Source organism: Marmota monax, unplaced genomic scaffold (assembly GCF_021218885.2).
Source record: "Marmota monax isolate L192 unplaced genomic scaffold, Marmota_monax_Labrador192_F-V1.1 WCK01_AAM20220418_F8-fsc00001, whole genome shotgun sequence".
Taxonomy (NCBI): domain Eukaryota; kingdom Metazoa; phylum Chordata; class Mammalia; order Rodentia; family Sciuridae; genus Marmota; species Marmota monax.
In genome coordinates, this window is record NW_026693777.1 from 14,267,763 (window position 1) to 14,293,207 (window position 25,445).

The following is a 25,445-nucleotide window of genomic DNA, read 5'->3' on the forward strand; positions in this document are numbered from 1 at the left end:
AGAAACAGAATGAGATGAAAGTATGCAAGTGATTTATTATGCAAATGATAAGTAAAGGGGTGGTACTAGCAAGGCAGGGAAGGCAAGCAGGGATGAGATTTCAGCAAATTTGTGTAGAAGCTGACTTCAGTCTGATTCACTCAGAAAGTTTTGGACTATAAATAGCACCTTTCTGAGATAAAGGAACTGGGCTTTCATACAGTAAATCTATGGGTACACTTCAGGCCAAAGACAAACACTATAAATTAAAAACCACAGTGAAGAAAGGAGGGCATAAAAATTGGAAGATGAAAAGGGATGTGAGAAATCTAGCTAGACTACTACAGTCAATGTCAAGTTTATTTTCATAATTCCATAATGTTTTGGAACATGCCAGAAAGTTGTCATTTGTCCTAAGACCTCACTAATAATAGACAGTGCTATCTGTAACTACCAAAAGCATCACACATTTAGGTTACACGAACTGCCTGGGGGAAAAAAGTGCTCAATGAAATGCTGGGGCAATATGAACAAAGCAAACTTTAAAGACTAAAGTAAGCCTGAAAGGAGAGAACTATTTCCTTTGCTTTGATCCTCAAAGTCTCTAAACAGGGCTGTTTTTGCTCTTTCTGGAAGGCAGTCACCTGCTTTAGATGTTTATTTTCTTTAAAGCTATTTCTGAAACATTCACAAAGTCACAGGGTCTCAAAATCAATGTTTATTTTAACACATAAAATGTGCCATCTAGCACCAATGCTGGTAAATACCAGAATTCCATCTGGTCACCACTCTGGAACCAGTGTAATGGAAGTCCTTGACATGTCAGTCCATGTGTGCTGAAGATTATCATAACACGAAATAGAAATGACACAGCATAAAAATAATTTGATAGATATGTATAGAACTACATTTGTAGTTACTCAATAATCTTTTACTGTTTCATGTAAACAAGTTAACTTAATACCAGCGTTTTTAAACCAGATTTTCCTGGAAGACAATCACAAAGAAAAATGCATGAGCTATACCAGTGCATAACCCTGGAACTGGGCTTTCCATTCTCACTCCATTCCCAAATGAAATATTTTGTAAAGGTACCTTTTGTTTCCCTAATCTCTTATTTTTTCTTCTTTGTAACTAATTATAATATTGTTCACTATTTAGAGTACTTACACATTTATTTGAAAAGAATAAAACTTTGGTAAATGTAAGTATACAAGACAATAGTTTTTTTGTTTTTTTTTTAAGTAAAAGGACAATTAAGCATTAAAGATACCATATGAAGCAGAAGACAAAACTATTGCCTAATTATGTAAAAGTGAAATATTTAAAATTTACTTATTCCCAAGACAAACTAAGGTTTACTGGTTTGAATTTAGAACATTATTTGATAGTGATATACTTCTAAAAATTGCATCAGTTTACCTCTAGTTTCCTGAAAATGTGTCAAATCAACCATGTTGCTTCACTATTTACTTTTGGCAGATTTTAGCCTAATCCCAATACCAATTTTTATTTGAGTAACTGATCTCAATATTTCTTTTAAGCAGAATTTAATGCTGAGGCTAAGTAAACCTAAGATGGATTTCAGGCCCACTGGAAGGCAGGCAGTCATTTTTCATATTGCAGGCAGACCATGGTGGTTGTCATCCATATATCAGACCTCTAAGGACATGCTGGAAAAATCTGTAAACACAATCTTCCCATGCTGTATTCACATGCTTCATTCACATCTTTAGCTTACCCAGGTTGTTAGAGGTTTGGGTAAGAGGACTAAACGTTTCATGACGGCAATTTCTATAAGAAAAAAAAAAAAAAAAGGAAACTTAAAAAGTTCACCAACTATTTATGGAGTACTTAATACTAGGCAATATGCCCAGCAGTGGCTAAATGAAAGTCAAATGAATAACCAAGTATAATGTTTAGAAAGTTTTAAGCTGACACATGTTAAAGCTGCAAGCAACCAAGGAAAAAAAAACGATATACTGGGCATTATCAAAATTCAAAACCTTTTTGCTATAAAATACATAATACCAAAACAAGAAAGACAACCTGCAGAATAGGAGAAAGTATTTTGCAAATTGTACATCTGATGTTCAGTATCCAAAATGTAAAGAACTCTTAGACTTAACAATGAAAAGACAAATAACTCAATTTGAAAATGGGTCAATGATATCTTGTCAAGTGAGACAAGATAGTCAACATCTTTAATCTTTAGTTATTAGGGAAATGAAAATAAAAAACATAAGATCTGCCGGGGGCAGTGGCGCATGCCTGTAATCCCAGCAGCTCAGGAGACAGATAGGAGAACTGCAAGTTCAAAGCCAGCCTCAGCAACAGCGAGGTGGTAAGCAACTCAATGAGACACTGTCTCCAAATAAAATGCAAAATAGGGCTGTGGATGAGGCTCAGTGGCTGAGTGCCCCTGAGTTCAATCCCAAGCATGCCCCCCCCCCACAAACAAACAAACAAAGATCCTATTTCACACCTCCTAAGATGGCTTAGGAATACAGTTTGTCAATTCCTTAAAAAGTTAAACACAGAGTTCACATATAACCAAGCAATACCACTCCAGGCATATACCTAAGAGATCTGAAAAGATGCTCACACAAAAAAAACTTCTACATAAATGTTCACAGCAACACCACTCATTACAGCTAAAGACTGAAAAAGTAAAATGCCACCAAATGATGAATGGATGGACAAGATGTACACATTCATACAAATAAATATCCTTCAGACATAAGAGTAAAAGCATGCCACAATATGGATGAACCTTGAAAACACTGTGCTGAGTAAAGAAGCTAGATGTAAGAGACCATATAATGTGAATAATTCATGACATGAGCACAATAGGCAGATACATAGAAATAGAGGTTAGTGACTGCCAGGGATTAGAGACTGGGGGGGAAATGAGTGACTGCTAATGGTATGGGGTTTCTTTTGAGAAAGATGAAAACTTTGTTCTGTGAATATATTTACACTGAATTGTATACCTCAAAAAGGTGAATTTCATGGTATGGGAATTATTATCAATTAAAAAAAAAAATGAAGCAAGGCGTGGTGGCACACTCCTGTAATCCAAGCAGCTTAGGAGGCTGGGACAACAGAAGGATTGTGAGTTCAATGCCAGCCTCAGCAACAGCGAGGTGCTAAGCAACTCAGTGAGACCCTGTCTCTAAATAAAATACAAAATAGGGCTGGGGATGTGGCTCAGTGGTTGAGTGCCCCTGAGTTCAATCCCTGGTACCAAAAAATAAAAAATAAAAAAAAAATTATATTTAGGAACCCAAAATCTTTATGCCTCAAAACATTTCTACTTGTAAAACTGTATAACGCTTTAGTTAAAACTGAATCCCTTAGCTGGCTGTGATGATGCACGCCTTTAATTCCAGTGACTTGGAAGGCTGAGACAGAAGGATCACAAGTTTGCAGTCAGCCTGAGCAACTTGATGAGACCATATCTCAAAAAAAAAAAAAAAAAAAAAAAAAAAGACTAGTAGCTCAGCACATCTGTCTGGGTTCAATCCCCAGTACCAAAACCAAAAACTGGATGCTGTAAGGCATAAAACATTTTAAAATTTTTGTCACATTTATAAAAGGTGCTGGGGTTACAAAATAAATGAGATACAGTTGTACAAGTTAAAAACTGTAAGTGTCACAGATGCAACTTGCATAAAATGTGATTGCTATATCATGTAAAGGAAGCACCAAACAAGGGGAACAAAAATGAATTCTAGGGCTGGGGTTGCAGCTCAGGGGTAGAGCGCTCGCCTCGCATGTGCAAGGCCCTGGGTTCGATCCTTAGCATCACATAAAAATAAATAAATAAAATAAAGGTATTATGTACAACTAAAAAAAAAAATGAATTCTATTTAATTAGGTGCATTTTTCTTTATAAACAGATCTGATTTTTTTTTTTAAAGAGAGAGAGAGAGAGTGAGAGAGAGAGAGAGAGAGAGAGAGAGAATTTTTAAATATTTATTTTTTAGTTCTCGGTGGACACAACATCTTTGTTTGTATGTGGTGCTGAGGATCAAACCCGGGCCACACGCATGCCAGGCGATCGCGCTACCGCTTGAGCCACATCCCCAGCCCCAGATCTGTCTGATTTTATTTTACTTTGTTAAAAATAATTTGAATGACTGGAGAAAGTTCACAAAAGTATGAACTGGCATTTTAAAATCTGAGTTAAGAGAAACTACAATATAAAGAACTAAGTCACTTGTCTGGGATAATGCCCAATGCTATAGTCTGAATTAGGGTCTCCAAAAGGCCCATATATTAAAGGAGGAAGTGAAATCTTTGAGATGAAAGCCCATATATTAAAGGCCCATATATTAAAGGAGGAGATGAAACCTTGTGGGGGAGGTCTTCTGGTCATCGGGGATGTGTTTTCCATAGGACTCTGCCCTTTCCTCTTTCTTTCCTTTTCCTTCCCAGCTATGAGGTGATTGGGCTTTCTCTGTCATGACATACTGCCTTGTCATAAAGCAATGGAGCTAAAGGATTACAGACTAGAAAAGTGAGCCAAAATAAACTTTTCCTCTTTTTAAGTTGTTACCTCAGGCATTGTTACATTAACTGCTTACTAACACATTCCATTACAAAGCTATATAAAAAAAAAGCCTGCTGGGCTGGAGGTTTAGTTGAGTGGTAGAGTTCTTCCTTCCACATGCAAGACCCTGAGTTCAATCCCCAGCACAGCATGAAACAAAACAAAAAGCCTGCCTTACTTAGAACAAGAACCAAAGGCAAGACAGATAAGTGATCTTAATCCTGAGTCAATGCCTGAGTTCAATGAAGAGTCAGCTGTTTTACCACATCAAAATCAAGGCCTTGACCACACACAAGCCCAGAAACAGTGACCAGATGATGAAATATCCTCAGAAGATGAAGAACTGGGAATGTACTTACTGATTTTTTCTTTCTGATGTATATAATATGAATATCTTCACTTCGATACTCTTCATCATGTTTTTCCAAAGGAATTTTTTCAAAATCAAAGTCTAGCTGAAGCAGCTATAAATTTAACAGATATACTTTAAACTCAATAATATGAACAGACCTGTGGTAAAGAAGGTACAATGGTGGCTATCTTTGTAGGAATACTGACTAGGAAGGGGCACTGTGGAAACCTTCTGAGGTCTTAGAAATGTATATTTTTATGCTGGGTAGTAATTATGTGGCCGAGTGCTTGATATATATGCATTTAACTATGTTTTACCTCAATAAAAATTATTTTAACTATATAAAAAATTAATTAAGAGTCCCAAAAGCTCAGTAACATTCTTCATATTGAGGAAAAACATGAAGGCTGGGGCTGTAGCTCAGTGGCAGAGCACTTGCCTAGCATGTGTGAGGCACTGGGTTCAATCCTTAGCACTGATAAAAAAATAAATAAAAATACACCTACATCTATTACTAAAAAAAAAAAGAAGAAATTAAAAAAAATTTATCATATATTATCTGAGGCAGTCATATTCTTGCTTTCTCATTAAACCAAAGCAGTCCTTCAGCAGACAAAAGTTGTAGAGCTATACAGATGTACAAAAAGATTTACTTGTAATGGGATGAATTTTTGCCCATAAAAAGGGCCTGGGTCACCACTGGGGGAAGAAGAGTAAAAGATACATAAGATGTTATGTATTGGGTGCAGTGGGGCATGCCTGTAATCCCAGCGGCTCAGGAGACCAAGACAGGAGGATCTCAAGTTCAAAACCAGCCTCAACAATGGCGACAGGTTAAGCAGCTCAATGAGACCCTATCTCTAAATAAAATACATAACAGGGCTGGGGATGTGGCTCAGTGGTTGAGTGACCCTGAGTTCAATCCCCTGTACCAAAAATAGCTATGTACTACATTTGCAACTTCCTGTGAATCTTTCTATTAAATAAGTCCCTAAAAACAGGAATATAGGTCAGAGGTTTCATAAAAATGTAGAGAAAAACAGAGAAGTACAAATTTATCACCTCCTCATTTCTATCATGAATTCTCTCTTTTTTAAAATATTTATTCTTAAGTTTTAGGTGCACACAATATCTTTATTTTACATTTATATGGTGCTGAGGATCGAGCCCAGTGCCTCCTGCATGCTAGGTGAGCACTCTACCACTGAGCCACAACCCCAGCCCCTCTATCATGAATTCTCTAAAAGCAATATATGTATCACTGATATGTTCCCCAAAGCCAACAATTAAGAAATATTAAGAACTTTCTCAGAAAAGACAGTGTCACCATTATTATTTTACACGGTTCTGTAGATACAGTATCAACTAATTAGATAAAAAATAAAGGATGAGAATAGAAAATGGGGGTGGGCTTTGTGGAATAGTGGATTTTAAAGAGTCCCCTACTGGCTGGGTTCATACAAACAGATTGTCCAAACCTCCAAAATTGCCATAAAATATTAGAATAGTCACATACAGCCTCCCTGAAGGGTACTCACTACAAAGATAGATCTTATAATCCTTACCTCAAAATATTTTTTCTCAATTTCTGGATTTTTCCCCATTGTACGTTGTTCATAGCAACATATGATACAAGTTTCAGATCCACTGAGATCTTTCAGTGTTTTCAGCAATGGTTCCAAAGACTATAAAAGAAAAACGTATTTCATGACTTCAAAAATTTTCTATTAAGAGGAGGTTAGGGAAGTAAAAGGATTAATTCCCCTATTATTCATTTTTGAATCAATACAACAAAGTACATGTAGTTAACGTTTTCTAACAATGTTTGGTAAACTCCTCTTAATAATTAATTATTGGCCTGGGTGGTGGCTCAGTGGTAGAGCACTTGCTTAGCATGTATGAGGCACTGGGTTCGATTCTCAGCACCGCATCAAAATAAATGAATAAAATAAAGGTCCATCAACATGTAAAAAAAATTTTTAAAAATTAATTATTATACTACAGTTTTCAGAAAAAGAATTCAAGTGACTGTGTTTTGAAGTTCCCATGGAAATAAATGAATAGTGTTGATTTCACTCTTAAAAGTAACTTCATTTACTCTAATTTAATGTAGGATTTAAACAATCAACAATTTTTCCTACAAAAGTAAATCTGAACTTAACTTGAACATGGGTTGGCTCAATGCTCATTATTTTAAATATAAATGACACCCACAATGCTATCATAAACCAATATTTAAAGAAAAATATTGCAGTGGCACATGCCTGTAATCCCAGCAGTTTGGGAGATTGAGACAAAAGGATCCTGGGTTCAAAGCCAGCCTCAGCAATAGCAAGGCGCTAAGCAACTCAATGAGACCCTGTCTCTAAATAAAATACAAAATAGGGCTGGGAATATGGCTTAGTTGGTCATGTGCCCCTGAGTTCAATCCCTAGTTCCAAAAAACGAAAAGAAAAAAGAAAAATATTTGGTCTAGTAAATCTTGCCACAAAACCATGAATTTTTTAAAAATGCAACTTAATTCTCCTGGTTAACATGTTCATTGGGAACAACTAAGGGCAGGGGTGGGAGGCTAAGGGGTGATTTTAGGGCTGGGGATGTAGCTCAGTAGTAGAGCACTCACATGTGTAAGGCCCTGGATTTGATCTCCAGCCCCCTAATGTCTGCCACCCCCAAGAAAGTTTTTTTTTTTTTTTTTTTAAAAAAAAAAGGTTATCATAGCTTTTCATAACAGATCCAAGTGCTAAAATTCTTTGAAGAAGCCTCTAATAAAATGCATATAACACTCTTCTAAACATGATTTGCAGGTATATATGAATGTATATACAGTCTCTTGTGACTTTTGTTTTATTTTTGTTACAACCATCTATCAACCATAGACAAATATCCTGAATTCAGAGATGTTAAAATGTGAAGAAATGTAGTTTCAGAATACAAAAACCAGTTAATCGATTAGAGAGATTTCACTCACTGAACATTTACCTCCTCGTAGTATATGCAGTCAGCCATCAGTATGTAGTCTGGTGGAGAAGGAAAGTCTTCTATTTCTTCCCCCCTTCAAAATGTCAAACAAGTATTTTAAACTGTTAATAATTTAAAATACTCTTGCTTTATAAGCAAGAGCCAATAAGTTCATTTTGTATTATCACGGCTTTAATGAGATGCAATTTAAAACAAACTATGAATTGTTATCTTAAAACAAGCTGAAAGGCCATACAAACCATTTCAGTACCTTGGCTTGAACAGAACCAGTGACAAGATGTTTGTTCATATTAATATTCATCTTCAGCAAGTCTTGCAATTCCTCAAGATCGGTGACCATAACATCTGCCCTATAAAATAACGTTGATTGAGGGGTAGGCACAGGGTGGGTAGCTGGCAATATGAGTTTCAAAGCAAAGGGGTGCCCCCTCCCTTCAATTCTTACCCGAGGGTAGCAGCCATGAGCCCCACCGCCCCGGTGCCTGAGCCCAGTTCCAGCACCGATCGCCGGCTCAACACATGGGCCCCATCTCCGGAAAACCCCGGCGTTTCCAAGTATTTAGAGAGCACAATGGCAGCATCCCAAACAACACAACCCACACCACCGGAGTCATACTGCTGCAGTCGTAGGGCTGTCCCGTCCCGCTTCTCCAGAACTCTCACAAAGCTCCGCAGCGGATCCTCCACCACCGACTCCACAGCAGCCGCCATCTGTGCCCGCTAAAGGGTGCAGCTCGCTTAGTGACGACTCATCTGTGCGCCGCTCACAGGCCAAGCCTTGAGAGGGGCCCGGGCCTCCTAGTGGCTGACTTGGCACCTCGCGCGTGCACAAGTCAACAAAGCCCAGAAGGCTGCAGCACCTTGGGCGTAACCCAGCACTAACCGCCCTCATCCCTTCCTTCTCTGTAAAAATGGGAGTTCATAACCCACTTGAATCTAATGTATGAAATATGATATGTCAAGAGCTTTGTTATGTTTTGAACAACCAATAAAAAAAAAAAATAAAAAAATTTAAAAAAAGTAAAAAAAAAAAAAAAAAAAACGCGCCTGGCTTAAGGAACAGCTAGTTTAAGTCACTTTCCCAGATAAAACTAATATAATCCGCTCTGTGAAAAAACAAAGCAAACACTGGAGCATTTTTACGTGGTTAGAGATTGACTCATACTGTAGTTACCTTAAATCCAGGCAGCTTCCCAGAGCCTACCAAAGGTGTCTATTATCTTTCTCAGGAAGTTTCCAAGTGTGCTCCTAGTTTTTCCGTATGAATGCATAAAAAGGATTGCTGGAAACTTGCAGCTTGCATTTACCAGTTAAAAAAATTTTTTTTACCCCTCTAAAATTTACATCATTTAAATTATTTGGGATTATGTAGTTTTAAGTTACATGAAATAACTCAATGTGTGTATACATATATCTACAGTACTCTAATATCCCCTTGTTCTTTACAATGAAAACACATTTTTTAAAAAGTCTTTTAAAAATTAAGACTGAGGTGATTTATTAATCTTGTTAAGAACTCTGATACAAAGCACAGTAAAAGGCCACAGACCAGTAAATAAAGAACGTGGCTTTTGGCTACTTTACAACCACTGCTACAGCCTATCACATAACATACTTTTCATCACTTTGAGCGAAGGTATCCAAATGGCAAATAAAAGTTTTACTCGCTTCTCTGATTAAAAAGTTTAATAAAGCATTAAGTATTTGCTGGTTTAAATATTACCAATCTAAAAAAATACTTTAAAAAAATTTCAGTTAACACAAGATTTATAGAGAAAGTCACTAGGTTTTGAAGGCAAGGCAGTTGGTTCCTATGCCATAAGAACTTTTCCTCTGAACCTATGAATTAGTAAAGTAGCAGATTGTATTATAGACCTCAAGTCATTTAAATTTATATAGGTTATTAACATTATCTTTAAATATACAATATAAACAAAACTGTACATACATGGCATATTAACTTTGTTTTCCAAAACAATAGGCAACTTATTAGCTAAAGACGCCATACTCTGCAAAAACAAAAGGCACATCTGAATGAGATACATGCCATTTTTTCCCTCTATAATTGGGTTATGTATTCTTTGTTTACATTTTGACAAAATAATATACACAGTGCATTCTATTATTTTCATTCCACATTTTGTTTTTGTCTTCAGCAGCAAATACTGGCATTTAAGACATGGCATTAAAGAATTTAAGAACAGTGGGTGTTATTCACAATTCTCCTAGATGTAAAAACTACAAGTAAAATCCTTCCAGAAGATGGTCAAAGAGATTTAAAAATCAGTAACACCATACACCTCTATATTTGTGTAAATTCATTACCTTAAAAAAGGCCTCTATTACTCAAATTTGAAAAATTCCACAAAAGCACTATCCCCTTTCAGTGCAATCAAAGTCACTTTAAACCATATTTTAGCAGAGTCTACAGTGCAAATATAAATTCATTATACTGGCCTTTTGGCAGCACTGAGGATCCAAGACAAGGCAATGCAACTGATCACCTGAGGATATTGGTAAAGGACTTTTGTATTTTATCTTTCCAATTCTTAAAAGCTTATTTGATCAGTAGCATTTCTGTAAGAGCATTATTTGTAAAAACAAAAAACAAAAAACTAAAATACTATGCCTTTTTGAATAAATTAAAAAAAAAACTTTACAAATACTATTCCAGTGTCAATGACTACATATGGCTAAGGTCATTGAGGAGTTTCTGCATTTTCTACCATAGACAGTCTATACAATGGGGGATGTGAAAACTCTCGCTTGTAAGTCTTTGGTGGAAGTTTTGGTAGGTGAGGGCTTGAATTCTGCCTTGGTGGAACAGGGGGAGCTTGAAGATGAGCAAGACTGTTGTGATAGCATCGACGTGGTACCCTTGGAGAGGGCGTGCTAGGAGGAGTGCTTGGTGAATTTGGACATGTACTAATGTCTCTGAGCCAGTCTGGATCTCTGTGAAGATGTCCCAGTGGAGGTGGCTGAAGATTAAACGGACAGTTTATAAAGTGTTCTGGAGGTCGAAGGGGAACTGGTGGAGGGGTATCAGGAAGAGGATCTCTTGGTGGAGGTGGAGGTGGACTATGCAGAAGTCCATCAAATGCACTGGTAGGAACAGGAACTCTAGGTTTTATCTTTGGCGGAGGAGGCTGTCTTGGTGGAATAGCAGGAGGGTCGTCATCAGATTTCACAGTTCCCTTTAAAACAAAAAGTTATATAACTATACTTCTTTTCTCCTGAAAAACTTACAAGGCAATTTTAAAAGTCTGAAAAATTCTTCACACAGAAGAATTTTTTAACTTGACACACAAGTTAAATCCAGAAGCTCAAAGTAAATTAATCTGGTTTAATCATCAGATTTATAAGTACATTACTTCTAGTTTAATCCAGGGCTCTGTTTAATACTTCTACATATGAGATGTTTTAATTGAAGTCTTAGAACATAAAGCTTCAATTTATCTTGCTTTGTGTTACTATTTCATAAATTTAAGAAATTCATGAATTTTATTTATAATAATAGGTAAGCAAAAATAATATATAGTTTTGTAGATGTGAAAGGACATGATGTTAAGGAGACTTAATGTCCAGCTTCTCCTGATTAAGCATTTACTTCTACTTTTCCCAATGATACTTAGAACAGTGGATTTCAAAGGGTCATCCAAGGACCAGAAACATCAGCACCAGTAGGGAACTTGTTAGAAAAGCAAATTTTTTAAAAAATTATTTGTTCTTTTTAGTTATACATGAAAGGAGATTGTATTTTGAGATATCATACATACATGGAGTATAACTTCCAATTCTTCTGGTTGTACGTGATGTGGAGTCATGTATTCATTATGAGCATAGGAAAGTTATGTCTGATTCATTCTACTGTCTTTCCTATTCCCATTCCCCATCCCTTCCCTTCATTCCCCTTTGTCTGAGCCAGTGAATTTCTATTCTCCCCTCCCCACTGCTTATTGTGAGTTAGCAACTGCACATTGGAGAGAACACTGGGCCTTTGGTTATAAAAGCAAATTTTTGAGCCTCACTCCAGATCTACTGAATCAAAAACTCCAGGGGTAAGGGTCAACAATCAGGTTTTAACAAGCTTTCCAAGTGATTCACCCTTAAATTTGAAAAGCTGGTGGAAAATTGGAAGAATCCTTCACATACTAGTACCAGAAAAAAAGTGTACTTCTGAGTCTGTGAATCAGCACCCCGCCTTTTTAAAGGAAAGTTTTTTATAAGAATTAAACAACTACTAAAAGCATTTTTCAAATATAACAATATAAATGTGGAAAATGATAAAGAAAAGCCAAAATACAACAAATTCGTAAGAATAAAGTCCTATTTTGAAAATCCATAAATTTTTGAATAAATTGAGGCAAACCCAGGTCCTGTTGATTACCTTTGAATTTGAAGCATCTTGGTCAAACTTTCTTCGAGGAGGAAGTGGAGGAGGAATCAGTAGCTCTTCACTTGGTTTATTTAAACTACCACACGAACTGAAGATGGACTCTAGGGAGGCAAAGATTAGTTTAACCACTATTTACAGTGCAATTTATCCAACAAAACTTCATTGCAACTTGTGATCACTTCTGCCATGGCATTTATCAGACTGTATTACCTGTATATATTATCTATCTTCTCTTCTAAAATGTAAGCTCTCTTAGGACAGTACATTTATTTTGTATCCCTAGTACCTAACACAGTTCCTGGTACACAGTATATATGATAACTAACTGAAGGCACATTATTTAGTTATGATTAATAATGAGACTTCTCCTCCAAAAGTCTTTTTAAAATCTAAAACAAAACCAAACAAAAACATGAATGTATATATGTAGTTACTTTTAGAGAAAAATCATCCTAAGCAGAAAACATTTACTCTGAAGCAGCTACAATCAGGTTCATGACGACACAGGTAATAAAATCTCCATAAAGGAGACCATAAAGTAGGGTTATATATCATATAACTCTCTTTGCAGGTCTCTTAATAATAAGGTATATGTTATAGAGTCACACTGAAGAAAATTTACTAAATAATAAAGTATTAGAAGAAAATTACCCCTGAACAGGTCAACTAGGTACAGAATAAGAACTATTTTCATTTTGATCAATTTCTTTTGTCTTATTTATATGGTTTTAAAGAACTCTATAATTATGGTCCAACTCCCCATTTAATCTTTCTCCACATTCACAGTTATCATAGAGACATTCATCATGTCTTATTTGTCATTATACTTAGATTGAGTTTGCAGGAATAAGTTGGTTAATAAGTTGATGAATTTAGTTTTAAACATGCTAAGTGACTGCTTATGGGACATCGAAGTATAGTTTTTGTTTCCTGCTACCACAAAATAATTTTACTTTTGTCACTGACAATATGCATGACACTGTAATTGTATCATTTTTGGTTTATTAAATATTAAGCACACATTAAAAATGTTTTAAGAAATGTGATACATTGAGAAGTCAAACATATCCCTTCTCAATATATTTTTCTGTTTTGTTTCATATCCAAATAACAATCTACAAAGTCATAAATAAAACTATCAACTCTTACAATCTAGAAGTATATATAGATTTTGTAGTTTGACAAAAGTTTTCTTTTAGATTTTATAAAACAAACTTGAAATATTCACAGTGTTCATTATCAAATGACTTTATCACATGGTCTTATTGTTTCCCAACCCTTCTGCCAGTAACAGACCTTCCAGTGCACTTTGTAAAGATACTAAGTTTAAGAGTCAGATGGGTGCTGGGCCCAGTGGCACATGCCTATAATTCCAATAACTCAGGAGGCTGAGGCGGGAGGAATGCAAATTCAAGACCAACCTCAGCAACTTAGCAAGACTCTAAGGACTTTGTGAGACCCTGTCTCAAAATAAAAAATACTAAAAAGACTAGGGATGTTGCTCAGTGGTTAACTTACCCTGGGTTCAATCCCTGGTACCACCCTCCTCAAAAAGACAAAAGGGTGAAAAGCCTAGATTTTTAATAAAATAGCAAAGAAGGTTGCTATTTTAAAAATGCTACTACAGTGTGAATGCTTATATTATCATTTAAATGATATATAACAAAATTCAAAATTTAAGAAATAAAATTAAATTCATATTAGTCTTTGTAAAAAAAATTCCTGAGACTGTTAGAATAACAGAACAAATAATAGCCTAAATTTCCTAAAATTTACTTTTGGATCATTGCTTTCATGAGTTAAAACTGTAAGGATAAAAACAATGGCACACAAATAATTTTAGAAAGATATAACTCATAATTCCTACTTCTTCAGAAAATATTAAATACCTATTGAAAGACACTACCTACCTAGTAATTTGTTAAATAACCACTCAAGATTTACTAGGTATGCATTTCAATTTTATGTAATAAAAAGGGAATTTTATATATTGTTTGTTTAATTTTATACATTTTTGCAGGCCTTCACTGATAGGGCATAAAATTTAGAAAAATATTTCAACTAATATTAGATTTAAATGACTCAAATTGCAAATAATACTAAGTACTGTCATTATTTTAAAAAATATAAGTTTATAGAAGTTTTACTAATCAATCAATACAAAAATGATCCGGTTCATACTATTCACTGCCTGCATACTGTTTAAAAATTAAATATTCTTTGCAAAAGAGCAGATTACAAGAAATATTTTCCATTCTTATATTTTAAAAGACAAGAGTTGCTGGGCATGGTAGTGGCACACCTGGAATCCCACAGCCTCTTGAGACACTGAAGCTGGGGGATCATGAGTTCAGTCAGCCTGGGCAACTTAGCAAGACCCTGTCTCAAAATAAAATAAAATAAGGCTAGGGATGTAGTTCAGTGGTTAAAGCACCCTTGGGTTAAATCCCTAGTACCAGTAAAAAAATAAAAGACAAGAGTTTGCTACATACACAATGAATCTAAATAAAAATTCAAAAGTGGTGGCTGAAAGCCAGTTAACTTTCAGCCCAATACAACACAAATCCACAGTTGTTATGTATGTATAAACAATTTAATGGAAATGTCAACAAGTCATAGCTACTACTCATCACTACTCACAGATTCTACTACACTTCAACCAGGTACAATAGATGTATGCAGCGAATGACTGTTTAGAAAATTAAAGCTATCAGAGCTATAAATAAGGAATAAATAGAGAATAGCAATGCCAAAGCATTAGGGGCATTAAAAAATAGTGTATAAGATGTGATATAAACACATCTGATAATTTTAAGTCACTTTCCACTGACTTATAAAGTTATGTTTTTAAAAAAATTTTATTTGTTCTTTTTAGTTATACATGACAGAATGTATTTTGACAAATTATACATAATGGAGTATAACTTCTCATTCTTGTGGTTGTACACAATGTGGAGTTACACTGGTCATGTATTCATATATGAACATAGGAAAATTATGTCTAATTCATTCTACTGTCTTTCCTATAAAGCTATGGATTTGTGTTTCTTTTAAAAAGGAAAACTTTTCTATACTGATGTATATAGTAATTTCACTGTACATTTTTTACTTCCAGTCCTCTTGCAGAACTTGACATATCTCACTAGTATTTCTCAAGAATGTTACATTTTTAGCAGCCATCCATGGTCTCTGTCACTGCATTTAGATTCCCCCCTGCCCCTCCACAACTGCTACATTTTTCATGATGAAGAACAAGGAGTTAGGAAAAGGGATTGACTCAGAATTGGAACTTTTTCCTCAAATACAGATATTAAATTTATTATTCCATATCAAAAATTGCTGCCCTGATTATGTGGACTCTGCAGTTACTTTCAGGGGTCCTGCTGGTTCAGGGACCCAACAGTTGCTACAAAAAGTATACTTTTGGGAGTATTGATAAGAAGTGGGCACAGGATTCACTTTCTCATTTTCTTACCACGATCAGATTTTTATCCACCTTCTCATACATGTAGCCATGTGTGCTTCAGGGAAAGCTGACCTTACCCCTTAGCAACAGGAATAAGGCCTGATTAGTCCAAGTCTGAAAATTCCGGCTAAAGAAATGGAATTACTCTATTAAACTCATCCCTTAGAACTCAACTGGTCACTGAAATACCAAAGGAGTTTTTTTCTGGAGGCTATTAAAAAGGATATCCCTTGGACTGGGATTGTGGCTCAGTGGTAAAGTGCTTGACTAGCATGCGTGAGGCACTGGGTTCGATCCCTGGCACCATATAAAAATAAAACAAAATAAAGATATTGTGCCCACTTAACAACTTAAAAACTTGTGCCCACTTACAACTTGTTATTTTGGAAAAGTACTTTGCCATTTTGTTTTTCAACATTTCTGTATCTGCTGAACAAAGAAACATATAACTTTTATCATTCCTGCCAGCATTTTTATGACCTTAAGGAAAAACAGCTGTAGATAAAGATGTTAATCTGGACAAAACAATGAGAGTCAAAAGGAACTCCAGTCTTTAATAACATCATTGAGCCACTGAATCAACTAGTCCTAAAGCAGCTTTCCTATACAGTTCCAATTATGTCTGTCAGAATGGGTTCTTACTGTTTAAGGCAGTCTTACATGAGTCTTTTCTTCTTTATAAACACATAGACTCATGGAAACAGAAGATATCTAAATGATGGTGGGACATATTTGATAGTTTCTGAATTTGGGTCTGACTCTATAGCCACCACATAACCACTATGTTTATACTTTTTTATAGTAGACACTCAATAACCCTTGTTGTGTGAACACAATTTTATTTTCAATGAAGAGCATTTTGTTACCAGATTGTTTTCATTAACATTGGGCCATTTACTATATTGCCAAATATTGTTCTACTCGCTAGCAATATAATAGTGACTTGCTTATGGAGTTTATATTCTGGTTGGGGAGAAAGAATAAATATGTAAAAGTAGAATAGCTATACACCATAAGAAGAAATAATTTGTAGGAAAGGGGTTCAGGAATAGGTGTATGGGAAGCAATTTTAAACAGGTGATTGGGGAAGAATTCACTAAGGAAACACTAAGCAAAAACTTGAAGAAGTCAAGGGAGCAGGCCATGATGCCAAATGGTTAAAGAGCATTAGAAACAGAAGGAAGAGCAAAAGCAGAAGTCCTAATGTAGTAATGTGCCTTTGTGTTCTAGAGGCAGAATAACTAAAGCAGTGAAGAGTAAGGGAAGAAAACAGCAGATTATTAGATCTCACAGATCAAAGGAAGCCAAGCCCTGTAAGGCCTTGTGGGCCCTATGAAGGAACTTTAGCTTTTATCCTGAGTGAGATGGAAAGTTTTATACACAGGAGAGTCAAGGTCTTACTTATTTCCTAAAAGGATCAGTCTGGCTGTTGTATTAAAAACATACTGGAGGTGCTGGGGTTGTAGTTCAGTGGTAGAGCGCTCGTCTAGCACATGTGAGGCCCTGGGTTTGATCCTCAGTACCACATAAAAATAAATAAAATAAAGGCATTGTGTCCAAGTACAACTAAAAAACTATTTTTAAAAAATATATGTATACTGGAGCAGGTATAACCCTAACATCCAAACCAGATACCAAATGGCAACTATCAATTATCTAGGAAAGAAAACTACAGACCAATCTCCTGATAAATATAGATGCAAAAATCCTTAATAAAATATTAGCAAATCACATTAAAACACATATAACGAAGAAAATACACCATGACCAAGTGGGTTTCATCCTAGGGATGCAAGGTTGGTTCATCATACACAATTCAATAAATGTAATTCACCACTTAAATAGAATAAAGAACAAAAACCATATATATGATCATCTCAATAGATACTTAAAAGACCTTTGATAAAATACAGCAACCATTCATGTTAAAATGCTGTAGAAACTAGGGATAGAAGGAACTTATCTAGCATTATAGAGGCTATATACAACAAACCCAAAGCCAACATCATACTGAATGGAAAATAAACAAAAGCTTTTCCTCTAAAATCAGAAACAAGACAAGGATGTCCACCCTCACCACTTCTATTCAATATAGTTCTCGAAACTCTAGCCAGAGCAATCAGGCAAGAGAAGGAAATTAAAGGAATACAAACAGGAAAATAAGAAGTCAAACTTATCACTGTTTGTTGATGACATGATCTTATATTTAGAAGACCAAAAAAATTCTTCCAGAAAATTCCTAGAGCTAATGAATGAATTTAGCAAAGTAGCAGGATTCACTCATATATCAATAGCTTTTCTGTACTCCAATAGCAATTCAGCTGAGAAAGAAATCAGGAAAATCATCCCTTTCACAATATCCTCAAAATTAAACAAACAAACAAACAACTGGAAATTAATCTAAACAAGGTGAAAGATTTCTACATTGAAAAATGAAGAAAGAAATTGAAGATAATCTCAGAACATAAAAATACCTCCCATGTTCTTGGATAGGAAGAATTAATATTGTCAAAATGGCCATATTACCAAAAGCAATATACAGATTAAAAAACTCAATTCCCATCAAAATAACAATGACATTCTTCACAGAACTAGAAAAAACAGTCCTTAAATTCATTTGAAAGATTAAGAGATCCAGAAGAGCCAAAGCAATTCTGAATAAGAAAAGTGATACAGGAGGATCTCAAATTATATTACAGAGCTATAGCAGCAAAAATAGCCTGAAGATCAATGGAATAGACAGAGACAAACTCACATTTCTACAGCCATCCAATACTTGAAAAATATGCCAAAAATATATGTTAGAGAAAAGACAGTCTTTAAACAAATAGTGCTGGGAAAACTGGATATCTCTATGTAGAAGAATGAAAGTAGATCCCCATCTTTCATTCTGCACAAAAGTCAAATCAAAATGAATCAAAGACTTAGAAATTATACCAGAAATCTTAAAACTGCTCGAAGAGAATAGGGTCAACACCCCATTGTATAGGTGGAGGAATCAATTCCTTAGCAAGACCCCTAAAGCTCAAGAAATAAAACCAAGAATCAATAACTGGGATGTCATCAAATTAAAAGTTTCTTTCTACACAACAAAGGAAATGATTAAGAGTGTGAAGAAAGAGTCTGCAGAATGGGAAAAAAATATTTGTCAGCTGCTCCACTGACAGGGGATTAATTAATATTAAGAATATATAAAGATCTCAAAAAGCTCAATGCCAAAATAACCTCACAGTTATAGGGCCCCAAACAGACATACCTCAAAAGAAGAAACACAAATGGCCAACAAATATATGAAAAATGTTCAACATCTCTAGCAATCAAGGAAATGCAAATCAAAACTACACTAAGCTTTCATCTCACTTAATCAGAATGGCAATTATCAAGAATATAGATAATATATGCTGGTGAGGATATGGAGAAAAAGGTACACTCATACATTGTTAGTGGGACTGCAAATTAGTACAACCACTTTGGAATCTCAAAACACTAGAAATGGAAAAACCATATGACCCAGCTATATCCCACTCCTCAGTATTTGTTCAAAATAACTAAAATCAGCATACTATAGTGATACAGCCACGACAATGTTTACAGCAGCACAGTTCACAATAGCCAAATTATGAAGCCAACCCAGATGCCTGTCAATAGATAAGTGGATCAAGAAAATGTGGCAAATATATATACACAATGGAGTTTTACTCAGCCATAAAGAAGAATGAAATAATGGCTTTTGCAGGTAAACAGATGGAAATGGAGAAAAGCATGCTAAGTGAAATAAGCCTGACTCAGAAAATCAAGGATCAAATATTTTCTATTATATGTGGAAGCTAGAACAAAATAAGGGAAAGAAGGCTTTGGGGGAGGAAAATAGGTATCATAAAGATACAGGGAATATCACATTGGAGTAGAAGTAGGAAAACGAGAAGAAAAAAGGAAAGGAAAGTTAAAGAAACATGGAATGAATTTAACAAAATCATTTTATATACATACGTAAATGTGCCAAAGGGAATTTCTCCTTAATGTATATGTAGAAAATACCAGTTAAATATAGATAAATAAAGGAGTGAAAGGAAGATCAGTAAGGGTCGGGGAAAATTGGGAGGAGAGGAAATCAAATTCCTTGTATGTATGATCTTGTCAAAATGAACCCAAATACTAGGTAGAATTATAATGCTTTAATTTTTAAAAAAGGAAAAAATATACTAAAGCAAGAAAAATGGAAAATTAGGATGCTATCATATTGAAAAAGGTTAAGAGATTGTAGTGGCTATCAGGGTAGTAGCAGTAGAAATGGTAAGAGATGGTTAGATTCTTGATATATGTTGAGGGTAATCAAGATTTGTTGATGGGGTCACATTTGAGATATGAGGAAAGAGAGAAAAGCTACCTCTCATATTTTTGGCCTAAGTAACTGAATTGAGATGAGAAGGCAGTAGGAAAAACAGCTTTGGAGACTCAGTTTTGGAAAGGTTAAGTTTAGATTCCTATTAGATATCCAAATGAAAATGTGGAACAGGTCATTGAATATATGAGTCTAAATCTAGTTGGAGATATGAACCTGGAAATTATCCCATAAATGATATGTTACTGAATGAGGTAAGAAGTGAGAAACAAAGAAACAAAGAGGTTTCAGGATCAAGTCTTTCCAATGTTAATAGTTTGGAAAGCTGAAGAAGAACTAACATAAGAGACCAAGGAGCTATAAATGAAGTAAAAAATCAAGAGAGGAAGATGAGCAATATGATCTACATGCACATGATTTTTTTCCCCCCAAAATTTGGAGGTATTTTGTATAAACAGGCAGAAAGTCTTTCTTGTTTGCCACCAAATCCCTTGTGCTTAGCTGAGAAGCTGTACAAACTTGAATACTGCTTATCCAAAACGGTTGGGACCGGAAGTAATAAGGATTTTAGACTTGGAATATTTACATATACAATATGATATTTGGGGGTTGAGGCCCAAGATTAAATTAAAAAATTCATTTATGTTTCATATACACTTTATACACATAGCCTGAAGGTAAACACAAAATTCATTTATTTTATTTTCCTTTTCTTTGTTGGTACTAAAGATTGAACCCAAGGGTGCTTAACCACTGAGCCACATCCTCAGCCCTTTAAATTTTTTTAAATTTTGAAACAGCTTCTTACTAAGTTGCTGAGGCTGGCCTTGAATTTGCAATCTCCTGCCTTAGCCTCCCAAGCTGCTGAGATTACAGGCATGCACCACCATGCCTGGCTTCATTTATGTTTCATATACATTTTGAGAGCCTGAAGGCAAATAACTTTGTGCATGAAACAAAAATCTGTGTACAATGAAATATCAGAAAGCAAAGGTATACAAGAATTGCCAGCTAATACCAGAGGCTAAGAAAGGCTGTGTGGTTACAAACAGTATTTCTTAGCCGACCTTGCAGCTAGGTAAGCCCATGTGACTAAGTTCTGGAATGAGAGCAGAAGTGATGTATGCATGCTTTCATAACAAATGTTCTTGCTCTCCACCTTTCTGCTAGCTGAAAAATGGTATCTATTGGAGCAGTTGTTCAAGATAGAGATGGAAGCCACATCTTGAGAATTCTGAATCACCCTGCTAGCCTGAAAATCCTGTGGAGCAGAAATGTCTACTTGTTCTGGCTTTTGTGAGAAATAAACTTTTACTTCATTTAAATCCTTTTACAACTGTAGTTATACCTTGGCTATTTAAAAAAAAAAAGGAAACAGAAACCGTGGACACTGAAAGAAGAATTTTTGTCTATTTTGTTCACTGCCATATCTCTTGTACATATCAAGCATTCAGAAATATGTACTGAACTGGGCACAGTGGCACATGCCTATAATCGCAGATACTACAGAGTCTGAGGCAGGAGAATCACAATTTTGAGGCTAGCCAAGGCAGCTATCTCAAAATTTAAAAAACCCTATCTTAAAATAAAAAATAAAAAGGCTGGGTATGTAGTTCAGTGGCAGAGTATCCCTGAGTTCAACCTCCAGTACTATCAAAAAAAGGAAAAAATTACATTCAATATATGAATGGATTAATATGATATTAGACTTAATAGCAATTATAAAAGCTAGAAGACAGTAAAGATAATTTAAATTCTATACTCAGGCACACTATTAACAATTAAATGTATAATACACTTCCAGAAACTTAAGAACTTAAACATTTATATACTATAGTATACTTTAACAGGTTACTATGCAAGTATGTGCCCCTACCAAAATGAGGGAACACATAAAGAAAGGAATCTAAGAAACAAAAATTCAATACAGGAGGAAGGTGAAGGGAATTTCTGGATGATAAAGAAACTTCTAAGTTGATGGTTGGGTCAGAGGCTGAGACAGCAACCAGTTCAAATTGGAGAATGCCAGGAAGGAGGTTTCCAAGTGGAAGAGGAGAAGGGGTGGAAAGGGGAAGAGAAATGAAAACTCTGATAGGTTTTCTAATAGGCTTGATCTTATGAAAATGTGCTATAAAAGGGCATGGGAAGACCAAGCAATGTCTTAAACAAATCCATGCTTTAATGTGGAAATTCTTAACTCCAGGAAATAGAAGTGTATTAAAAAGGAAATACAATAAATACCACTTGATCTAATAGTGAATAATATCACATTGCCCTCAATGTGATAAGTATAGGTAAGGCAGAACATGAAATCCTCATCAGTAAACAGTACGTAAAATTAATGATTTAAAAGAGGAAGCAATATAAAAAATCATTTTAGAAATGAAGTTTCAATGAGGAACAAGAAAAGGGGTGAAGAGACATGGGGTAGGGAGCTTCTGTTAATTTCATTTTAAGTGTTTAACCAGTTTGCATTGGTTTCTGTCTCAGCCTCTGACTCAGAGCCACTGAAAAGACTGGAATTCTTGCTACTGTCTATATCATATACATTTTACTATGTTAGAAGCAGAGGTTCTCCAGATTGAGAGAATTATTCCCAAAGCTGCTGTGTTCCTTTTTGGGTTATTTTTGTCTTAAACAAATAGCCACAGAAAGTTAATAACATTTTGATAATGATGAAATAATTTAGAATGATAGAATACTGCTTTCCTTAAAATACTACTTTAACTAAATAAGATATCAAAAAATAAATTATCAAAGGCTAGCCTGGGAACTTAATAAACATTTAGTATAGTCATCCCTTGGTATCTGGGACTGATTATAGCATATTTCACAGATACAAATTCCACAGATGCTTAAGTCTCTTACAATGCATAATAATGTTATATAATGCAATTTACTATGATATATTTGCAAATGCATATATATATACCTACATATATCCTGCAACTTTAAATCCTCTCTATTAGTATTTTTTTGAGGTGGGGTACTAGGGATTGAACCCAGGGCGTCACATATGCTAGGCAAGTGCTTTAGCAGTGAGCTACAACTCCAGGGTTTGTATTTTTTTTTTTTTTTAATTTTGAGTTGGGGTTTCTAATTGTCCAGGGTGACCCTGAATTTGCAATCCTCCTGCCTCGGCCTCCTAGGTAGCTGGGATTACAGGTGTGTGCCTTCATGCCCAGTTCTAGATTATTTATAATACCTACTATAGTAGAAATACTATATAAATAGTTACACTGTATTGTTTAGGAAACAATGACAATATAAAAAAGTCTATATGTGTTCAGTACAGATGCAAGCACTGTAGGTATAACTACATTTTCAATATGTGGCTGACTGAATCCATGGATATGGAAACCACATATATAAAGTGCTGACTGTGCATTATTCCTACAGGAAAATGAATTGGAAGGGGTGGGGAAGAAGATAGGCAACTGATATGAAATAATTGTTCATTCTGTGCTAAGAAACAAATTAGGTGTTCTAAATAGTTATTTCATTTGGTCCCTAATAAGTTTGGAGATAAAAAAATAATTTGTTCAAGGTCACACAGTCCCTTGAACACAGACAGGTCATAAAATAATTTTAAAAAACTATAGGAAAATTTAAATATTACATAACAATAAGCAAATAATTCAATTTATTTATAAAAATTTCTTTCAAGCTGGGAATATAGCTCATCAGTAGAGGGTTTGTCTAGAATGTATAGGGCCTGGGGCTCAATCTCCAGCACCACAGAAATAAAGAAGAAAAGAGGGATGGGGTGAAGGGGAGAGGGGAAGGAGGGAGGGAAAAAATTTTTCTTATTCTTTCCATGTTGCTAAGCCCCAAAATGTTCAAATACAAATTTGGTCAACCAGATTATTATTATTATAGTAATTTCATTAGAATCATACTTACTTGAATGTGGCAAGAGCACTGTAGCAAAGATGCTATTGCTACCTATTGGAATGAGAAAAATTAATTTGAAAAGATAGTAACATGTATGGTTTTATTTTTTACATGTCAGCATAAAGTAACATGTAATATACATAGCACACAATTTTATCACCATCTTTTAATGTGTCGGTTTTTTTTAGAAAGATGAAACTATTCTTTGTACCTAGAATGTTTTTCTCTTTCTTAGTGTAATTGGTTCCCCTTCTATCACAGTCCCTTTCAATTTTCCTCACTGAACTTATGTACTTATTTTCTTATTCACTGCCCGTTGCTCCCTTTCAAGTGGTGGTGAGGTCCCAAAAGTACTAAATAAATCTTTGTTGAATGAATAAATCAGAAAACAACATGCATTAACAAATGCATAAATGTGATAATCACCATTTTCACATTTAGATGCCACTTTTCATACTGATTTGATTACAAAGGATTCTATAGTTTATTAATTAAAATGATGAGAATTATCTGAAACATAAATTCCTTTTTTACCAAATGGTTTGTATCAAATACTTACCACAGGAACTATTGAGATCCATATCTGAAAACACACTATGTTCTGAAGAAGCAGACACTGGTGGAGTAGATGGTGTATTTGGAGAGGTTGGTGCTGACACTGTTGATTCGAGCTCAGTTTCAGCAACCCGACTAAAGCTTATCTTATAAGGTTCTCTTTCTAATGGTGTTGGATGACCTCGTAAAGTGCCTGAGGTAGAGCCATGCCGGCCTGAATTAGGCCTTATTCCAGGAGATTTTAAGGAGTAGGTTGATTTCCTAGCCTAGGAAAAGTAAACATAATTAGTATCATTTATTTTCATGAGTTACATTATTAGTTAATTAGTTCTCAAGGAACCAGTTAATTAATTCTCAAGGAACAAATTAAAAGAGTGCAACAAAATACCAATCTGCAGGGGCAGTTTGTGGTATTCTAGTAATAACTTCTGGATTTAACTGGATTAATTTAAAAATGAACTTGAATATAAGTAAATCTCTTTTAATAACTGTAGAAATAAAATGCCTAAAAAATTGTGTCAAAACAACCTTTAGCTCCTAAAACACTTGCATCTAAACTTTTCTTTCAAATAACTTATATCAATTTAATAAATATTTACTGGGAACATAATTTATGTTTATATTATGTTATGTGCTTCACTTTTTAAAAAGTCCCCTTTTCCCCTTTTCTTATACTAAATGTTCAATCTCTACAACAGTGCTTTCAAAACCCTTTGGTGAAGAGGGCTATCATTGTTCCCTATCCTAAACTCCGTCCCAATTTTAAAACTCTGGCAGTGGTAACTTGATGAAAAAACAAAAAACTCAGATTCATAAATTTGAGTTGGAGGCAAATGCTGTGGTAAATGCCTATAATCCCAGCTACTCAGGAGGATGAGGCAGGAGGATTGTCAAGTTTGAGGCCAGCTTGGATATTGTGGTTTG

At 35.1% G+C, this 25,445-nt stretch overlaps 2 protein-coding genes across 7 annotated transcripts in view; both read right to left on the reverse strand.

Annotated features, from left to right (window-relative positions):
• Window positions 1-677: 677 nt before the first annotated feature.
• On the reverse strand, window positions 678-8,727 carry Vcpkmt (valosin containing protein lysine methyltransferase). Of its 3 annotated transcripts, XM_046461892.2 has the most exons (6): window positions 8,314-8,712; window positions 8,108-8,218; window positions 7,869-7,941; window positions 6,452-6,571; window positions 4,894-4,998; window positions 678-1,773 (listed from the first exon to the last, which is right to left on the reverse strand). In XM_046461892.2, exons 1-6 carry the CDS (start codon window positions 8,577-8,579, stop codon window positions 1,759-1,761), a joined length of 690 nt encoding a protein of 229 aa, XP_046317848.1. In that variant the 5' UTR covers window positions 8,580-8,712; the 3' UTR covers window positions 678-1,758. The 3 variants fall into 3 exon arrangements, with proteins under 3 accessions (XP_046317848.1, XP_058440500.1, XP_058440499.1); XM_058584517.1 differs by lacking the exon at window positions 4,894-4,998 and having other exon boundaries at window positions 8,314-8,727; XM_058584516.1 differs by lacking the exon at window positions 7,869-7,941 and having other exon boundaries at window positions 8,119-8,218; window positions 8,314-8,726.
• A 611-nt stretch (window positions 8,728-9,338) lies between these two features.
• Window positions 9,339-25,445, reverse strand: part of Sos2 (SOS Ras/Rho guanine nucleotide exchange factor 2) — a 96,327-nt gene continuing 80,220 nt past the window's right edge. For 3 of the 4 annotated variants that reach the window (XM_046461230.2, XM_046461228.2, XM_058584518.1), the window contains 4 exons: window positions 24,526-24,787; window positions 23,976-24,017; window positions 12,256-12,365; window positions 9,339-11,062 (listed from right to left, as the gene is read on the reverse strand). In XM_046461230.2, the coding sequence (XP_046317186.1) occupies window positions 10,568-11,062; window positions 12,256-12,365; window positions 23,976-24,017; window positions 24,526-24,787 (909 nt within the window). In that variant the 3' untranslated portion in view covers window positions 9,339-10,567. The remainder of the gene's footprint in view (window positions 11,063-12,255; window positions 12,366-23,975; window positions 24,018-24,525; window positions 24,788-25,445) is intronic. The other variant, XM_046461229.2, reaches the window with a different exon arrangement.